At 41.6% G+C, this 12,516-nt stretch overlaps 1 protein-coding gene across 2 annotated transcripts; it reads left to right on the forward strand.

Moving 5' to 3' along the window:
* The first annotated feature begins 4,898 nt into the window (after window positions 1–4,898).
* Window positions 4,899–12,472, forward strand: ddx23 (DEAD (Asp-Glu-Ala-Asp) box polypeptide 23). 2 transcript variants are annotated; one of them, XM_086213487.1, is made up of 17 exons: window positions 4,899–5,005; window positions 6,003–6,160; window positions 6,401–6,520; window positions 7,137–7,230; window positions 7,321–7,386; window positions 7,478–7,616; window positions 7,714–7,856; window positions 8,291–8,403; window positions 8,504–8,647; window positions 8,814–9,039; window positions 9,132–9,277; window positions 9,386–9,563; window positions 10,004–10,246; window positions 10,322–10,473; window positions 10,561–10,669; window positions 11,522–11,696; window positions 11,778–12,472. In XM_086213487.1, the coding sequence occupies exons 2-17, from the start codon at window positions 6,003–6,005 to the stop codon at window positions 11,999–12,001; spliced, it is 2,430 nt and encodes an 809-aa protein (XP_086069613.1). In that variant the 5' UTR covers window positions 4,899–5,005; the 3' UTR covers window positions 12,002–12,472. The 2 variants fall into 2 exon arrangements, with proteins under 2 accessions (XP_086069613.1, XP_086069614.1); XM_086213488.1 differs by having other exon boundaries at window positions 7,140–7,230.
* The last annotated feature ends 44 nt before the right edge of the window (window positions 12,473–12,516 follow it).

Genomic DNA, 12,516 nt, shown 5'->3' on the forward strand with positions numbered 1-12,516 from the left:
CCAAAGAATCAGGCTAGTTCGCATAAGTGCCAGAATGCATATCTATGCATGGCATGGCATGACTATTGCCCCCTGTTGCTATGAAGGGTTATTTCTTCTCATGAAAACACAAGACCTAAAGCATGAGCAAGCTGACTGTTAGCTTAAGTCTTCTCTACTTTTTGGCCTGGAAGTGGGCGAAGTGAGGCAATGCAACAGTTAGTTCTCATTGGTGCCGTTTCTTACGACACTTTGCTGTGTCTTTGCCTTTACAGAAGGAGTGCTCCCATCGGAAACCCTCAGAGACTTAGACAAATGGGTGCTGTGCTGCGTGGCTCATTACCACACAAGCCCATCATCTATCAGACGTGGCAGTGCGGACACACATAAAAACACAGGCATGAAGCAGTCTCACTATCAGACCTCTCCAGCACCACAGCGGCAGAGAGGAAAGCAAAGGGCTGATGAGAGGTTGGGGGTTTGCAACGCTATGCTGCCTGGTTACTGATTAGCTCTCTGCAGACTGACATAGATCATATTCCCTCATATTCCCTGTGAACACATACACACCCATACATAAGAGTGAGCCTTGCCACAGCTGCTCTGACGGCGTCATAACTCCTGCGTCTGGATGGAAAATGGGGCTGTATGTCAAAGGCTCAGCTGGGTGGAGAGAGACAACCTCCAGGGTCCCATGGGCATCTGTGCTTCAATCTAGCAGACATGACCACTGTCATGTCTTTCCAGATATCGTTTTTACCTACTGCATAACCATTGCTCTTTAAAAGGCATAATTTGAACATTTCACACTATGTTCATTCTAAAAACAAAATACAAAAAAAACAACAAAAAATATACATGTATCTGAAACAATCCTCAAGACTAGCAGGGAGAACTGGAGACAAGTCAAAGCTGCATGCCACTGATTGCACAAGCCTTATTGAAGGGACATTTGTTTCCATCAATCCATCCCTCTCAGCCTGGTTTCCTTTCTGATGTGACAGATTCATGCAGCACTGTGGTTCTCAGCCTGTGCACGTCTGTCTGTGTGTTTTGGCATCACCAAACAGCCTCTCAGTAGCCCTGAACCCTGAGGACGGGCTTGTATTAATATTAACCATATCACATAGTATGAGTATTCAGTAACAGTGCATAATGTATTGAAAATACATTCAAATTATCAATAAATACAAGGCTTCATCTGTAATGTCTTTTTTAAAATTAAACCATAGATTTATCTCTACTGTAAAAGCCTTATTTGTCTCCTTATTATCTGTTTGTGTCTGTTAGGACTACATTTGCAGCTAAAAGCATCCAAGCATGACGACGTACATGTGAAGTGGTGTATGAATGTGTGTCAGAGTGTGCTGTGTATACTAAGCAGTTTGTCTTGTCTGCTCTGCATATTTTCTGGTTCCCCGGTGCACCTCGGCGCACCGAGTTGAGCTGGGTTCACGTTCACCAGCTCAGGTCTACTGGAATGATAAGACCCCTTGTGTCCCTGCCAGAGGTCAATACGCCCTCTGGTACACCTGTGTCTGCACCCCAGAAACACCCATTTCCCCATATACCTTCACCAGATCTACCCCCTACACAAAAACACATCCCATCATGACCATGTGCCCTGTTTGGCACACCCCGAGGGCATGTCAAGAGTGAACGCTCTTCCAGTGGCTTAATTAGACAGCCACACTTGGCATCGGGGCACATGGGGGGAAGGGAGGCGAATCTGAGGCCCAGGAGGTGCCTTGGATGGGGGTTGACTGCGGTTAGGAGTTCTAGGAGAGGGTTACTGTTAGTGTGTATTTGCTACACAACCCATCATGACATAAAAGTCATATCTGTGTCATCCAATCATATTCTTCCAGCAAAAGGCTGTTTCTAGGGCTTGGTAAATATTTGCTAAGAAGCGGAGTCCATGTTGTATCTTTAAATTGAAAGTGTTTTTGATCACAGGAATTGGCCCAAAGCAGCGTGATTTGTCAAAATGTCTTAAATCAATGTCTTGTTTGCAGAAAGTCTAACTTTAACTGTTATCGATAGCCAGCTGTTCAGAATGAGATAATAAGAATCATTACACAATGCTGGTTCAAAGGAACTCAGCACACAAACATGAAGAATCATTAACTGGTTGTGACACAAATGACATGAATGAGAACTTTGAGTGGTTAAAAAAAATACAAGGTGTGGGTTTTTTAATTTATTGATATAAATATATGAATGTTAAATTTTTTCATTAATTTCAATGTTATATCACTGAATATCTCCAACTCGATACCAGATAATGTTACCAGATTTAACGAGCAGGACACATATCTTTTTATTTAATACTAATACCTCATATTTTTTTGTGATATTTCTACACAAAATTCAACTTTTTTCTCAAAAGAAATGTAACCAGTGACCCCAAATCAGTACCATATATTTCTAAGAGTCCTAATGACAGAGACAGACTTATGAATTGTTTCACTTGTTTACAGATATATACCATTTATGCCCTTTTTGACATTTCTCAGCTTTTTATAACCTTCTCCACAAGTGCAATAAAACAACCAATTAGCTACAGGAAGATAACAAAGTAGTTGAATAGATATTTTGGCTTCCGTCTTCCCTGGATGTGTTTATGTCCTGTGTTGAAGTCCTCTTCCTGTCATTGTAGCTCTGCTTCCTCATCACTGTTCCAAATATCAGATATAAGCATATAAAATAAATTTCAACAGTTATGATAATGGGCATTTTTAGTAATTCAACTGTCCTCACTCAGTGCATAACTCACTCTGGGCAACTGTAGACATTTTTTTTTAAAGACAAGCTCCTTGTGGCAAATGTAGTCATGGTAACAGTAAAGTACAAAAAGTATCAATACAGTGTGTGAATGAGGCATTTCAGCAAATGGCCAAGTCCAACATGCTACATTGACTGACCCATCGTAGAAAAAAAAACCTTCAAATTGTTTTTCTGTCTTACTGATCTCATCCAAATGAATGCGCAGAAATCCCTGAGACTGCAACCTTCGACCCAGATGACCTTCTGGCCCCTGGCACTCTTGTGCTTGGGCCATAATTAAAGATCCAAGTGAGCCCTTTTTCACCTGAGCATGTAAGAGTTTAGAAAATGTACAGGTATAACAGTATTGTGCTCTAAGGCCACATATCAAATTGTCTGCCTCGCCATGGTAACACCATTTCATGAAAATGTATTGTCTTCACATTTAGTGACCAAGTTCAAAAGGTGTTTCGGACAAAATTCGAGATGGATCTGGGAAACCCATCAGGCGGAGTACAAAATGTTAAAAACAAAAATTCCCTTTTCCTTTTGCCAATAGGTAGAGCTACGATGCATCTCACCTTAAATTTCTCCTTTGCCCATTCTATGTCTCTCATCAAGCATGGAGAACGTCATAATTTTTGTTGTAATCCTGTTGACAGACCAAAAACAACAAAAAACAACAAAAAAACAAATGCCACCAAAAACACGTTATTCTTGATGAAAGTCATCAAAGTCAACAATTTCGTAAAGTTGCTGCGCATCCACACAGTTTGAACTCGTCTGATCAGCTCAGACTGGGCAACTCACCTGGATAGTCACCAAGTTCAGTCAAATATGGTTCCTGTTTGAGGACCAACTTTACTAGTTTGACAAAAAAGTTCTTTGACAGGAATGTAATACTTTCACTGAAAACACTCATTTTTTTAATGGTATCACCTGTATTTTTTAATCTACTTTGATAAGTCAAAACATCTGCTGGGAAAACGTTAAAAGTTTCTTTATTAAAAGACATAATTTCCCTCAGTACATGACTGGTATAAAACAAAGAATTGCTGGCTACTTTTTGGCACATAAAACACAACTCCCTTCTTTTGTCATCCAAGAATCTTCCACCTTAATGTTTTTTTTTTATACCATCAACTCTGATCTGCTCCTACTGAAACAGTTTCACCTTCACAAGGGCTCCATAAATCTCTCTTGATCTCCCCGAGGATGAGAAGGCAGGCCCAGAATATGAATCAGCATCAAGCCAATCTGGCCTGGAGTCAAACAGCATCCCAAATGTCTTTTATCTGTCTGCAGGAGCATGTACACTCACATACACACCAGTGGGTGGTTAGATTACAGCGCAAACATATTCAAGGCTCAGCAACAATAGCAATTCTTGAATGTTAATCCTCCTCAGAATTTTGTGAGTTTAACTTGAATGTTACTGAGCTGAAAGACCTATTTCATCACAGCTTGTCTCGTTGGTGATGAACAATGGACTGACAGTCTTGTGTCAAGTGAATAGAGATTAATGAGAGGCTGTCCAACTTGTTTAAGTAGTTTAAAGTTGTGGTTTTTGGTCAAATTGAAATGTGATGTCTAAGAAAGTTCAAGGAGCTGCTTCTAATGTGAGGTCATCTTTCGAAACCAAGACTATGGATACAATTTTCACTTCTTAAGGCATTTTTTTATTAATTTAATTTCTCCCTTGTTTCTTACTCATTTTCCCAATTAAAAATTTCCTCATCTTCCACATTACTGCTCTTAAGTTAGTTATATGGCAGCAACATTTCACATTTCCTCATCAAATTATAAGAAAAGTTAAAACTGTGAACTGTGAACTGCAGGACATTGTTTAAATGTTGGAAATATTGGCAATATATTGCATGTATTTCATTTTCAAGTAGAAATAGAGGATTTTGCTGTTTTATTCATAAAATTTAAACACTCAACACAGTATGAATGTATAAATAACATGGACTTAGTTTGTTACAAGGGCGCCACCATGTGCATGCCTGAGACACAGCTTGAACAGGAATTTATTTTTGAACAGGCACTCGGGCATTTGTGAGCCAAACAATCCGGGTCCTGAGGAAACATTCATGTATTTTCGGGAAATGTAGTTCTAAAACATTTTCATGCTTTCGCTTTTGCGAGCGCTCAGTACTACAACTCCCATAAGTCGTTGTTGTTTCAGTCAGCACCGAACGACATGGCGTCTTCTTGAAGCGTACATACATCGCAAGTGTTCTATTGACAAGTTTTCAAGGTAACGTCAAGCTACAAATCTTAAAGGGCACAATTGTCCTCACTGCATTTCATGATTTCTTGTCGAAATTTGGTTTCAGCGTACAACAGTTGTGCATTTTCTCCATGTGTACAAGCGTGTTTGCTAAGTTGTTAGCTAACGTCAGGGGCTAACGCTACTTGTTTCCACAGTGTTCATTTAGCAAAAACCTAATTCACGGCGCTCTGTTTTGGCTCGACTTGTTTTCCTGTTGTTGATGAAAAAGGTTTGGATGGAAATCAAACACGCAAACGCTTCGGAACGAATAGGACGGAGTGCACGTTATGTCAAAGTAATTTTATGGGAAAGAGCGGAGAAGCTACGAATCTGCGGTGTACAAAGCTCTGAAGTTGCCAAGTTTTCGCAGGGTATTTTTTTCGGCTGCTACGATTTTGGGGTATAGATTTCCTAAAATATTTTTTTTTATATATATATTTCCTTAGTAAATAATACCCCTGCACCCTGCACTGTCTTTTGTCTACCGAATGAAGTTGAGAGTGAGGAAGTAATGAATTAAATAACGTAAAAAAGATGAGGAAAAAATTGGTAAAAGATAAACTAATTTAAACTTTACAAAAGGGATTTATTTCTCTCCCCCACTTGGCTTTCCCTTCTTTTGGACAGCTGAATTAAACAGAAATTTGACTGCCAAAGTGTTCACTATTTTTAGAGGAAAGTTATAAATTAAGGGGATTTGAGTGTCCACGTGGTTTTCTTCTTCTGCTTTAAGCTGGTAGCCACTTAATTATGCAATATGATAAAATATACAAATAATGTAGTAGAAATATGCAGAAGATTATTCCAACTCACAATTTTCTATTTTTAAATATTGACCCCTAATTTAAATTGGAGGTATAAGTTATGCCGATAAGAATCTTATAATAATCAATAATCTTGCAAATGCAACGCTCTTGGAGATAAAATGAACTGTACTGAAAAGGCTAACTTCAGCCACTCGCACACACGTCCTTGTTTTCAGATGGCAGCTGACTCCTCAGATAAGAAGGATGCTGAGTCTTCAGGGACCAAAGACCGTGAAAGGAAACGCAGCCGCTCACGAGACAGAGATCGTAAAGTCTCACCGTCACGCAAGCGCCATCGATCTCGTGACCGCAATCGCTCTAAATCTGCAGAAAGGTAAAAAAATATATATTTGTGTGTGTACACATATATATATATATATGTATATGTATGTGTGTGTGTGTGTATATATATGTATATAAATGTATATGTTTGTGTATATATGTGTGTATGTATATACATATATGTATGTATGTGTATGAATAGACAAAAAAACAATTAACACTATAGTTGAGCTTCATCATGTGAAATTAAAGGTTTTTGACATTTTGATCCACTTTGGTTTTGTAATTGAAGAGACCGGCGCATGAAGGACAAGGACAGAGATAAAGAGCGTGAGAGAGAAAAGGACAGAGAGAGGAGCCGTAAGGACAGAGATGGCCACAGACGTGACAAGGATCGTGGCAAGAGGTCCAGGTAGGACAGCGCTTAAAAACACACGATGACATGACGGAAACATGTGCTACGACTTAGTTTACAACTTTAGATAATGATAATTTACACCAAGTACTATGAGGACTTTTGAACCACATTTTTATTATTGTTTACTTATTTTATACTAAATGTACACTTGTGAGCAGTTGAAATAATGACTTTCTGAGTACTCCAGGGAGGAGTACAGGAGTTGGATATATATATATATATATATATATATATATATATATATATATATATATATATATATATATATCTCCATCTCCGACTTGGTACCTACCTCAGTCTTACCCCTACTAATCTACCTACCAAATTCATCACAGTGAATAAATACAAATATAAACATGGATCATGTTAAAGGAGTTTAAATATAAATTGAAGAATTTTATTAAAGGAATTGTTGTGTTTCCCTGTGACGGACTGGCGACCCGTCCAGGGTGAACCCTGCCTCTCGCCCAACATCAGCTGGGATAGGCCCCAGCCACCCCCCACCCCCCTGCGTGACCCTTAACAGATAAGCAGTATAGAAAATCGATGGATGGATGGAATGTTGTGTTTTAGAATAATTTAATATGCATGTCCCTCTATCATTTTGAAGAAGTCTCTCACCCAAGTCGAAAGATTCCAAGATAAAGAGAGAAAAGGACATAAAAGCAGAAGAGGAAGAAGATGAAAAGAAGAAGAAAGAAAAGGTATGAATGTGTTTTTGAGCGTTTCCTGGTGTTACAGTGTTTCTAGGGTCATCTTTTTGATTTTTGAGCATTTGATCTGCTTCCTCTAAGGTCCAGCCGCTATCTTTGGAGGAGCTTCTCGCCAAGAAGAAGGCCGAAGAAGAAGCCGAGGCAAAGGTGAGACGTTCCCTCAGGTGGACTTCGCTTTAACTGTTTTTAGGCTCACAGTTATTTTTTCCTCAATCCTCTCTGATTTGTGCTTTCACAGCCCAAGTTCCTGTCAAAGACGGAGCGAGAAGCAGAGGCACTGAAGCGAAGAGAGCAACAGACGGAAGAGAGGAGGAGGATGATAGATGAGGAGAGGAAGAAGAGAAGGGTTTTCCAGGATATGGGACGAAAAATGTTGGGTGTGTGTCAGCCACTGCTTGGTTCATATGCTGACAGTCTGTGTGTTTTGTTACTCTGTGGACGTGTGTTGGGCCTAACTAAGGATCTGTTTTTCAGAGGACCCTCAGGAACGTGAGAGACGAGAGCGGAGAGAACGGATGGAGCGTATGGAACGAGAGAACAACGGCAATGAAGAAGATGATGGACGACAGAAAATGAGAGAGGAGAAAGATAAAGGCAAAGAGCTGCAGGCCATCAAGGTTGGAGAGATGGAATTTCATCTAGAGGAGATGAATCAGTGTTTGAGTGTGTTTTCTCTCTAGTCAACCCCTAAAATTATGAAACTGCTCCCGCTTTTTATTCATCGTTGTAATGTGTTACTTACCTGATAATGTTTGTTTTTTAGGTTTGAAAACTAATAATTGACCACGTGTGGCTCCTAAATCATGGCCAAGGGTTTAAAAGTAAAAAAAAAAAGAAAAGCATAAAACCGAGTATAATCAAAATAAAAGTCTTAAAAGTATCACTTCTTTGAAAAAGCCTTGAAATTTAATTCGCAAAGACCTTATAGACCTGGTAGGAAATTAGACGTAGCATGTTCATGATCAGACTCATCCTTTTGGCCCATAGTACGACAAAACTCCCTCTGTATTGAGAAATGTCATTAACTGAAATAAATGCATCATCTTTCCAGGAACGTTACCTTGGTGGACTCAAGAAACGCCGCAGAACGCGTCACCTGAATGACAGGAAGTTTGTTTTTGAGTGGGATGCCTCTGAAGACACCTCGGTTGACTACAACCCCATGTGAGTCCAACTTGAACGTGTGACCCCTTTGAGGCAGGTTTGGTTCTGTTAGCACTTTTGCTCTTATACGTCACTGAAACGTTTGCCATCTGTCTCCCAGTTACAAAGAAAAACATCAGGTCCAGCTATACGGACGAGGTTTCATTGCCGGCATCGACTTGAAGCAGCAGAAAAGGGAGCAGTCACGTTTCTACGGAGATCTGATGGAAAAAAGACGAACGTTGGAGGAGAAGGAGCAGGAGGAGTGAGTAGATGAGCAGAGTCTTTGGTCTTTATCCAGTCTTTCCATACTGATACACCTGGGTGGATGTAAATTTATTCACCTTGAAGTGATTCAACAATACAATGGTGAAAGTGACGCCACCCTCCATCTCACCGGTATCTCATCTCTCTCTCATTCATCATCTCAGGACAAGACTGAAGAAGATGCGTAAGAAGGAAGCAAAGCAGCGCTGGGACGACAGGCACTGGTCCCAGAAGAAGCTGGACGAGATGACGGACAGAGACTGGAGAATATTCAGAGAGGACTACAGCATCACCACAAAGGGAGGAAAGATACCAAACCCCATCCGGAACTGGAAGGAGTACCAGCTGCCAGCACACATCCTGGAGGTCATCGACAAATGCGGCTACAAGGTAATTTCATGCAGCCACTGGAGAACCGAGTGACACCCATCTGACAGAATTTAGTACATTTAATCAGTACTACTTTTCCTCTTGACTTCTAGGATCCAACTCCCATTCAGAGGCAGGCCATTCCTATTGGCTTACAGAACCGTGACATCATTGGTGTGGCAGAGACGGGTAGTGGCAAGACAGCAGCTTTCCTGATTCCACTGCTCGTCTGGATTACTACTCTGCCAAAGATTGACAGGTAACACAGTCACGTAATTACATGTCAATGATGTGTGGGTTTTTGATATCTGCTGGAATGCATTTTACCGACTCATGACCACCTGTTGCATCTTGTTTGTTTGTGAAGGATCGAGGACTCTGATCAGGGTCCATATGCTGTGATCCTGGCCCCGACGCGTGAGCTGGCACAGCAGATCGAAGAGGAAACTATAAAGTTTGGAAAACCGCTGGGCATTCGAACAGTGGCTGTGATCGGAGGAATCTCCAGAGAGGACCAGGGCTTCCGTCTCAGGATGGGCTGTGAGGTGACACATGCAGCATTTCTCTTACATAAGTGGACCAGAAACACCTCTGAAACAGAAGATGGACATTTTGTCGGGCTTCCTTAACGAAGGCTTCATCCGTCCAATATTGATGTTAGATACCAGCCTCAAATAGCTTGACCAGATATCTTTGAAAATGTGGGCGAGACCGCACTTAATTCCCTGGTATGTGATGATGTCATTCATCAGCTGTATGCTGATAGACTTGTAGGCTACATTTGGCAAGAAAAGAGAACTAATATTTTGAAGAGCGCTAAGGAGAGAGGCTCAGCAGTGTTTCAGTATTTCTGAATTGGTGCTTGCTCTTGATTGTGAGATTGATGACCTCTTTGTTCGACTGTGGTTGGAACAGTCAGTTACAACCATTTAGCTTGGTGAAAGGGAATTACTTGCCAACTGCATTGTATTTACTTTCTTAACAGATTGTGATCGCCACCCCTGGACGTCTGATCGATGTGTTGGAGAACCGCTACCTGGTCCTGGGCCGCTGCACCTACGTGGTCCTGGATGAAGCCGATCGTATGATTGACATGGGCTTTGAGCCTGACGTCCAAAAGATTCTGGAGTACATCCCAGTGACCAATCAGAAACCAGACACAGATGAAGCAGAAGACCCTGAGAAAATGACCATGAACTTTGAGTCTGGAAAACATAAATACAGACAAGTATGTTTATGTTTCGGGTTCAGCTGTGCAGGTTGTTGTGATGACCACTAATGGGCTTTTTATTGCATCTCCCAGACCGTCATGTTCACGGCTACTATGCCTCCAGCTGTGGAGAGGCTGGCGAGGAGCTACTTGAGGCGTCCTGCTGTGGTGTACATCGGCTCTGCTGGCAAACCTCACGAGAGAGTGGAGCAGAAGGTCCTGCTGATGTCAGAGGGAGAGAAGAGGTGAGACGCAACGTCTAATATCACACTCACTTGTGTTGGAGTGTCACCAGGTACTAACAGGTGTGGTTTGGTTTTTGTGTGATGCAGGAAGAAGCTTCTGGAGGTGTTGGCACAGGGTTTCGAGCCCCCCATCATCATCTTTGTCAACCAAAAGAAGGGCTGCGACGTGCTGGCCAAGTCTCTGGAGAAGATGGGGGTAAGACCGCCAAACTCAGCTGGATGCAACATAAAAGACAGGAAGGAGCAACTATTAGAGGCTCTAATAATGAGAAGGAATCAAAGGCAGCATTTGTAGAATATGTTGCTCATTTCTAATCCGGATTGGGAAACTAGCTTCCGTAATCTACTCCGTTGTATGATGTCAGTAGTGCTTTGATTTCCTTGAGCTCTTAGCGATCTTGACAAAGCAGTTCACAAACCCTTCGCTGCGAGAGTTTGAATGATGATCGCGATGATTGCTGGTTGTTTTCTGTTAGTTCGCGTAAGAGGCTGCTCCTCTTAAATGATGTCATTTGCTCGTAGAAATACCAAAAATATCTAGTAATACATGTAAATTATTTTTTGAAGTGTCCGTCTTTAGTTATTTAAAGAAAAAAGAAGCGTAAAATCAGTCAGGGAGATTTACCTTTACTTGGAGTAAAATGCAAACATCCCTTCTTTTGTCAGGTTATAAAAAACCATGGCTCCTCTGTATATGCTCATGGAACAACGGGGTTTATACCGACAGAGATTGACGTACAAAGTAGTGGCGATCTAAAATTTCTTGATTAAAAACAAAATTGGAACTTAGATTTATCCACCTGGGTTGGCTGCTTAAAGAGAGGGAGCGTGCTGCTCTCTGACCCCCCAGCCATCTTGAAGGACACTTTGAGAACCTCTGGGCCAGATGGCTGAACACAGTGAGGCTACAGGAGCTAGATAGGACTCAGTTTTCCAAAGATAATAACTTGTGAAACAGGATGTGAGCTTCATTTGTCATCTTTATGTAAACAGAGCGAATCGCCTTTGTGATGTGAAATGTGACCTGTCACTCTCTTCCCTCTCTCAGTACAACGCTTGCACACTGCACGGTGGCAAAGGCCAGGAGCAGAGAGAGTTTGCTCTTTCCAATCTGAAAGCCGGAGCCAAAGACATCCTGGTGGCCACAGACGTTGCTGGTCGAGGTATTGACATCCAGGACGTCTCCATGGTCATCAACTACGACATGGCCAAGAACATCGAGGGTAAGACACTCGCTCCATTACCATGGTTGTTTTCACTTCTTGTTATTTCACTCTGCTAACTAATATCTTGTTCTCGTTTAGACTACATCCATCGTATCGGCCGTACGGGTCGTGCTGGTAAGAGCGGTGTGGCCATGACCTTCCTCACCAAGGAGGACTCAGCTGTGTTTTACGACTTGAAGCAGGCAATCCTTGAGAGCCCAGTTTCCACGTGTCCTCCGGAGCTGGCAAACCACCCGGATGCTCAGCACAAACCTGGAACCATCCTGACCAAGAAGAGACGCGAGGAGACCATCTTCGCCTAACTTGCCCTGTCTTTTCCTGCCTGAACTGGACTTTCTACACTGATCTCACTTGCTGTCACTCATTCTGTCACGTTCCTGTTCTTCCTTGTTTCACTTTTCTTAAATGTAGTATCTGGTCTAAGCACTTCCCAGTGTTTCTGTGTCTCTCTCCTAGTTGTCACAACTCTAGTTGTGGAATTGTTTAAGTAAAATTACAGATCAAATATGTGGACTCCAGAGTGAGAGTGCAGGTTCAGGACCTTTTTATAATGTAACTGCTCGACGCTGTGAAGAATGTGATGAGCAGGATGTGTGCAGATGAGTAGTTTTGTGTTTTTGTTTTTGCTTTATTTCAGTTGTTAAATTTCCTAATTTCAGAGACCAACTCGAAAAGTGACGGCTGTTCTCTTTACTTTTAATGACTCTAGAAATGCAGTGCATCATTTTTAAACAAACATTTGTATGAAGTGAATACAAACGATTTGAGCGGCATCTGCGACTCTTGTCTGAATGCTGTAAATGTGAACGGCAGCGTA

This window comes from Aulostomus chinensis, chromosome 9 (genome assembly GCF_037954235.1).
Source record: "Aulostomus chinensis isolate RoL2024-O1b breed Wild chromosome 9, RoL_Achi_v1.0, whole genome shotgun sequence".
Classification (NCBI taxonomy): Eukaryota; Metazoa; Chordata; class Actinopteri; order Syngnathiformes; family Aulostomidae; genus Aulostomus; species Aulostomus chinensis.